The 7,790-nt window shown below is 34.7% G+C and overlaps 1 protein-coding gene across 1 annotated transcript in view; it reads left to right on the top strand.

The window, feature by feature from the left end:
• The window catches only part of SLF1 (SMC5-SMC6 complex localization factor 1), a 50,023-nt gene that overhangs the window by 20,405 nt on the left and 21,828 nt on the right, over positions 1–7,790 (top strand). Inside the window, exons 3-6 of the mRNA XM_010726052.3 lie at positions 3,021–3,152; positions 4,126–4,179; positions 6,448–6,606; positions 7,642–7,782. Of these exons, the coding sequence (XP_010724354.3) occupies positions 3,021–3,152; positions 4,126–4,179; positions 6,448–6,606; positions 7,642–7,782 (486 nt within the window). The remainder of the gene's footprint in view (positions 1–3,020; positions 3,153–4,125; positions 4,180–6,447; positions 6,607–7,641; positions 7,783–7,790) is intronic.

Below are 7,790 nucleotides of genomic sequence, written 5' to 3'. Positions count from 1 at the left end.
ATCCTTTAGATTTGTAGTTCCTCAGAGTGGGGGGTGATTTTAAGGAACTGCTAAAGAGAAAAATGTTGCCCTTGCAAATAGGTAGATGCTAAACCTGTGTTTGTTATTAGGCAGCATCTACTTCCGTAATTGCTTTGCATTCTTCGGATCAAAGCATGTATTTTGCTCTTCCCTTTTTAACGATGAATAAAGCTGTTACGAAAGGGCAAAAAAGGAGTAAAAGAATCTTGGTGTTTACATGCTGATTAAAACACACATCAGCATGGGAGCTCAGTCTAGTGTCATACTCTCTTACTGAAAGTTGTTTGGAGAACTTACTCTGTACGACAGCTCTTGGCTATGATAGCTCTCTGCTAAGATAGACATTTGATGTAGGAAGTGTATGTCCAGTATTTATGCTTGTCTCACCTTTTAATGATCACAGTGAGAATAATTTCTTGCTGTGAACCCTGAATTCATCTGAAGTGCGATAATAGTGTTCCATCTTAACATATCCATTAATTTACAGATAAAGAAATCTTTTCCTGGATCTCAATAAACTTGATTTAGAGAACACCAGTTTCTATTTAAATGCCTCTTAAGAATTCAGAAAACTGCCATGGTACTTTGTCTCTTAAAAGGACAAGAGGCAAACATAGACACAACACTTGTTCAGATGTCTTAGGTTTTAACAAAAAGAGTTATGAACATGCTCTTTTTTTTCATTTCTAGAAATTCTTGACACGTATTTTATTAGGACTTAACTTAAAATGTTCCACCTTTGTAAATCTGTAGTCCTGCTCTTTTACTGCAAATTCTATGAGAAATAAATACTCTCCTCATAAACACCCACATGTATGTCCTATGGTTTAGTACTTAATTCAGATGTTAAATTGAGTGAAGCAGCATGATATTCTTTTTTTTTTTTCAAGTGGAACTGTATGCAGTCATAGGAATTCAGATGATTTCTGTCTTTTGTTTTTGTTTTTTTTAAACAATGTTTGGTTTTGTCTTTATATTTCAGTATCTGCCTAAAATGTCAACCTTTTAACTCTTGTGTTAAAATACCCTGTAGGAGTATCTTCAGTCCTTCAAGGTGTTGCTCCTATTGGTTCAAGATATTAAAACATATGCGTGATTTTAGAGCACACGCTATCCTTGTGTTTAAATACAGACTTTAAAATGCTTTGCTGGCTGCACTATGGAATTTATAACGTTTTGCCAAGATGATACTATAAATTATCTAAATACAAGTATTTTTAAAAATGTGTTGAAAATAACATGCATAAAGTATCACAGGAAGTAATTTGTCAGAGTCAGATTTGCCCCCTTATCCTTGGCTCTTCAAAACTGTTTAAAGCAGTTTTCCAGTACTTCACACATCAGTTACTGTCACAAACACACTTGACTTAAAGAAGACTAATTTAATTTCTTGCCAATTACTAGGGCTGCTCTGAAAGTAGTGCTTTCTATTTTACTAAGTTGACCCACAACATCAGAGATAGATTTGGTGGTATGGCAGTAAAGGTAGAACCTTCCTACTTTCTTTGTTCCTGTGTTACAGATGGGAACAGAGGGGCAGTCTGACAGAATAGCATCTAATATGGAAATGTAAAAGAAGCAAATGGGTGACATTGAATTCTTTTATATGTAAAAAATGGCACCCACTTACAGTGACGCTTGCGGAACATTGGCAGACTTCAAACTTTGAATGTGAACACAGTGGTGTGTTTCAGCAGTGGTCACCTCCACTGGTGCAGATTGTTACGAGCACAGCAGGCAGGCTCTTTTCATCACTGGTGAAAATGCATAGCTAATGGTAGTGTCTGTTGAAAAATACTGTTTTGTAGTTGAGAATTTTATCAAATAGTTTTCTTGTGCTCTTTGCATGTAGTTTCCATGGAAGTTAAGAGGAAGCATTACTTTTGGAGCAATCTACACAATAGAGTAAAATAATGAGAGCCAACACCTTCATCCCACTCATCCCTTCTTCTCACATTGAGCTTCATTCTTGAATCTTCTGCCTCTTCTCTAGAGGTGTGAGTGGGAAGGGAGCATGGATTGTGTCTAGGCTGTAATGTTTTGTTTCTCTTGTTCTTTTCTCTTCAAGCCCCTGAGAACCCTCCCATGAGATGCAGTCCTTCACAAGCTGCTCCAGTATGGGTCCCCCATAGGCTGCACTTCCTGACAGGAGGTTTCATGGGCTCTTCCATGGGCTGCACTTGGAGATTTGAATTCTGTGATTCTATCTGCACCACACAATGCCCACAGGCTCCCGGTGGACAGCCTGATCTTCACCATGGGCTTTTTTGGGGCTGTAGGGAGCTTCTGCTTCACTCCTGGAGCACCTCCTGCCCTCTTTCTGCACTGACCTTGATCCTTGTAGGGCTTCTTCTCTCTCATTTCTCACCCCGTTTCTCTTAGCTGACATTTCATATTAGTTTTCCACTTTCTTAAATACATTATCACTGAAGACTCAGCTCTGGTAGCAGCAGGTCCCTATTGGAGCAGCTGGAGTTGCTGTGATCTGACAATGGGCAGCTCCTTGTCAGTCTGCTCTCAGAGTGGCCACATCTGCAGACGTCCTTGCTACCAAAATCTGACTATGTAAACTCAAAGCAGCCTAAAATGAAGAAGCTGTTTTATTCTTAGTCTGTTAACATAAAAAAGCCCTACAACTTCTAAAATTTGAATTACTAGCTTTGTACATCCTTAAAGTTAACAACTAATAGAAAAGATGTCCTGAAAGGGAATTATTATGGAAATAGCTCTTGTTTCAGTAGCACAGATGGGGCCAGAGTTAAAGTCAATTAGGCAAATTACTTCCATTGGTAGTTCTCATGCTGTAACTGCCTATGACAGCAGTGATGTGTTTCCACAGCTGTTTGTGTGTCACATAGTATTAACCCTCAAATTTGAATAAGCACACATGTAAACAATGATTTTACAATAGAATGTAAGAAAATATTTCAGCACATAAAAGCTAATTAAAAGCATTAGTTTTGAAATTAAAAAATCATGTTTTGTTTTGCTTTGCATAGAAGGATATACAAAATACTGAAGTTACCGAAATTAAGAGTTTTCTGCCAGCACAAGAAACTGACAGAAACAAGTCTAATATGCAGCTTATTGAAATGAAAAATGCTGTGATAAAGCATATATATTTTGTTGAGGTAAGTGACATTTAGTTTATGCTTTCTTACCATAAATTTTGAAATATATATAATGAAATTTATCCTTCAGTATAGATGCTGAGCTAATTAACTAGGTATTTGACCATCTTTTGTAGTAATAATGCCTTTTAATAATTATTTATTTACTACATCTACAATTAACCAAAATAAAACTTAATGGTGGTAATTGGGAGGTGTGGATGTGTGAAAGATGTGGAAGACTTCAAAATCTTGATACTTCCCTAGTCTTCTTGCTGGCAGAGCAGTGAAAGAAGCCAAGAAGCTTTGACACTGTACTAGCACTGTTCATCAAGGGCTAACGCCCAGGTACACTCTCAGCCCTATTTTGGTCACAAATTCACCACATGATAGTATGCTATAAAATGCTATAAAGAAAAGGAATCAGCCAAAACCGGTACAAGTTTATAACAGATGTACCTCTTAACAGATTATTTTCTCTTCAGCAATTATGTAGTTATATCCAAGGAGAGTAATTACACTCCTAAACGACAGTGTCTCCTAAAGGACTTTCTCTGGAAATAGGTGTTAATAACGTTGTAACAGTGAGCCGTAACTAGATGTAACAGGAATAGTAATGCATCCTTGCACCTACTATTCTGGGCTATTTGTAAGGGGTATCCAAGGTTCACATTTTGTCATTGAAAAACTGAAAGTACTTTTACTTTCCAATGGTTAAGTGGACCAAAGTAATAAAACTAATAAAAGTTACATAACAACTGCATAAAAAAGAAGCAGACAATAACAGGAAAACCGAGGAGAAAAACTGACCATATATCAGTCCCTATTTCTTGATTTTTGCCATCTAATATTAAAAAAACAAATAGGTTGTTTTGTTGAATGTTTAAAATATTGTATTTAAAAAAAAATTGGTTTTTTGTCTTCTTTTTTATGCACTATTTATAGATTGTTTACCAACATCTATTGTACAGGTTGAATTTTTCTTGTTTTGTAGGCTGCTAAACAGAAATTTGCTCGTAAAGATTTTCTGGATAGGTGCAATCCAAAGGTAAGGATGCTTGCAAAGACCACATGTTGCGTTTATGAAATTTTGTACTGAAATAAGGTAAACACACTTCTAGTGTAAAATTTGCTATTGAAGAAATACTTTTTAAAGTGTATTAAAATTACTGAAAAGTTAAAAATGTCATGGGTACTGATTAATTTGTTTATTGTTCCAGTCTATTGTTCAGTACTCCACTACTGCTTACCTCTCATGAAGAGAGAGAGGCAGAGGATGGAAGAGGTAGAATTGTGCAATTTATTTCTTTTCTCATTTTTCTTCCCATTAAGCCAAGTATGTATCAGAAGCCAAGTACAGGTCAGCACCAGGTTTTATCAAGCTTTTGTTTTATCTGAAGTAAACAAATACTTCCAAAATATTCCCTTTTCTATAACAAAGACTAAAAATGAATTCTTTAAATAAATTTGTTGAAACATTCTCTCTCAGTACTTTTATTACTGAAGGTTAAAAATGGGAAATACTTAAAGCATATCTATTAGATTGGTGCATTTTTCTGTAGCTGAAGACTCATTTTCACCCATACAAAGTACTTAGTTATAGATATAGATATAGAAATGAAGTCCCAGCCTTCACAGAATTCCCATTCTATCTAATTTCTTTCTGTTGAAGGGGAGGAGAAAAATATTTTTAAACATAAGCATCAACATTCCTTTGTTATTGTCCTACACTATAATGTTAATATTTAGTTTAGTGAGTTTATGAGGCAATAAAACTTGAGATTTCATAATGCGTCTGAAAATAAATTGTTATTCTGCACCCAATATAATTTTTAATTTGGATTTTTAAAATCTAATTGTAATTATTTATATAATATGTATAGGTTACTCTTTTTTATTGTTTTGTGGAATATCTACTGCTACCCTTTGCAACAAGTGTGCGCTTTTATTGGTAGTATATTGAAATCTATTAAACACTGCTCTAATATGGTTCCAGTGAGTATTTCCAATTGTATTGGAAAAGTTAAAAAAAAAAAAAAGTAATCTGCAAACTAAATTAACTGATTAGAGCTATGTGTTATATTCAGTCATATTTTGCTTTTGCTAATTCTGCTATCATTCATCTTCTGTTTTTTTTAATATATTTTGACAGGTTCTCTTCTGCATTTTGCTTTATAAACAGAGCTTATTTTTACACTACCTTCATTTTCTGTTTGTTTCTGCTCATAATATTAGTGCTTGTACTAGTAGTTCTATACAAGAAACTGCTAGTTCCTCATCAACCAGACTGCCAACCAAAGCAGCTTTGTACACAGCTTACAAAATGTTGAGGCCCTGCAAAAAGTGTCACCTATTACTGTAAAAACTCCATCTCACCAATTTTATGTTCTTCCTTACCTCTTAAATAAGATGAAAATTAATTCTGCACTTTCTTCCTATTTTAAAGGTAGTGCATAATTCCTCAAAGTCTCCCAAAAGAGGATTGTTTTTTTTGAGTATTTTTTTAAGTGTACTTTACAAATAATGTGTGAATTACGTCTTTATTTTCTAGTGTTAGAACTTTCAAGAAATCTGAGTTTCAGGCAGAAGATAGGATGACCTGCTGGTTCAATCACCAGATCGTCACCTTGGCTTGTACCTGTACAAAATACTAAGTCATCTTCACGCATCTTATCTACTATTAAACACTTTGTGCCATTAAGAAGATCTTCAGAGCTTTTAAATACACTGGGATCAATACCTGTGCTATCTGAAGCATTAGCTGCTTCTTTGACATGCCCAATGATTACAGGAAAAATAGGGAGATAAAATAGATATATGGTTTGTAGTTTTATGAAGTTTACTCATAAATGATGTATTTCATAGTTTTATATTTTTGCTCATTTTCTTCAGCTGTTTGATGATAGTAATTATCTTAGTGTCCCAGCCATTCTCTATAGGATGTACTGTACATGTTTGGAAAAATTAGCAGTTATTCTTACGGACAAATTCTCAGAGTAAGTTACACACAAGCTACATGGTATGTGAATTGTAGTTTGTGTTCTAAAAGACTAAATGTATTCAGGTAGTCTCATGAAGGGAAGCACATTCTGAAAGCATTTTCTTGTCAATGAAAAACGAGCTCAGTGGGAAATTAGGTTTCTCTAGGTCGCAGTCGCTCATTGGATCAGTCAATAAGTAATATTTGTTATATTTTTCAATGTTCTCCTGTATATTGCCATCATTTACTTAAAATATTTCATGTTGTTTTTTTTTAATTGAGTTCATAAGTATGTTTATTACTCTTATTTTATTTACAGATATATTTCCTTCACAGGTTAAAAATAATAACCTATCCGGAGGCAGATTGTATATATTTGAAGAATTAATAGAAGAGCATTTATTATCTGAAGTGGTTATAGAACTTTCTGTTGGTCAGAAGTACTTTCTACCTCCCGTTCAACTTTTTCATTCTCTTCTAGAACGTGTCCTGTTGGTGAGAGCATGTTGCTTAAGTATTAAAAAAGACTATAATTTTATAAATGTTAAAGATGGAAATATTATTATCCTTGCTTATACAGTATGCTTACAGCTTTTATAGTGATTTACATAAGTCACTTGATTTACATAAGTCACTCATTTATTTCTGTCGAAACTACAACAAAGTGCACGATAGAACTATTTGGTTGAGAAAATTCTCAGCTACAAAACACTATTTTTCAACACTGTCATCATCACTAGCTGTGCGTTTTCACCACTGATGAATAAGAGCTTCATGGTGTACTCACAATAACCTGCAGCAGTGGAGGTGACCCACTATTGCCACTGCTGAAACATACCGCTGCCTCAGTGAGATCACATCCACTGTTTGGTCTTCATCGATGTTCATCAAAGATCAGTGAATGTCAGCGGGTGCTATTTTTCCTCGTCTGCTTTTCCATGTCTGACACCATTTTGTCAGACTACCCCTCTGCTCCCATCTGTTGCATGGCAACAAAATGTAATGGGGTATTGGAGGGAAGATTCTACCTTTACTGCCATACCACTGATATCCACCTCTGATGTTGTGAGCCAACATAATAAAACAGGAGGTGTTAGTTTTGGAGCAATCCTCACATTAACGCTTCAGGTTCATCAATGTCTTAGCATTAATGCAATCTAGAAGGGGGGGATTTGAAACATGATGGTTTTTATTATTAATTTGCAAATAGTATGAATGAAGCCTCTAAATATTGTGGAAGAACCAGCCCATAGTTTTTTCATTGCTTTTAGAAATAGCACTTTTGCAATATATTTTCGTAACTAGTAGGCTACCAATAGAATACTTCATGGGAAAGAAGCTTTGTTCTAAGCACAAATACATTCAGCTGAAATAATACTAGTATTATTAGGTTTTCCTTGTTTTACTTACTTATTATAAACTTGATTTTGCTTCTTCTGATTATGCATTATCTGTTACTTCACTGATTTAAATTAGTCACCTGAAATCGAATTGTTTTCTAGCCAATATTATTTCCTTATTTTATTACAGGAAAATACCGATGCAGTATTTTGTGCTAAACTTCATCATGTTTTGTACCTTGTTCTCCAACATGATCCTCCTTGGAAATCTGCATCTATGTTAGGATATTATTTAGATCTTCTTCAGTGTCCTATATGTAAGAAAGGCACATGGAACTT

This window comes from Meleagris gallopavo, chromosome Z (assembly GCF_000146605.3).
Source record: "Meleagris gallopavo isolate NT-WF06-2002-E0010 breed Aviagen turkey brand Nicholas breeding stock chromosome Z, Turkey_5.1, whole genome shotgun sequence".
Taxonomy (NCBI): domain Eukaryota; kingdom Metazoa; phylum Chordata; class Aves; order Galliformes; family Phasianidae; genus Meleagris; species Meleagris gallopavo.
Note: the sequence above shows the minus strand (reverse complement) of the source record. Positions and strands in the feature narration are given on the sequence as shown.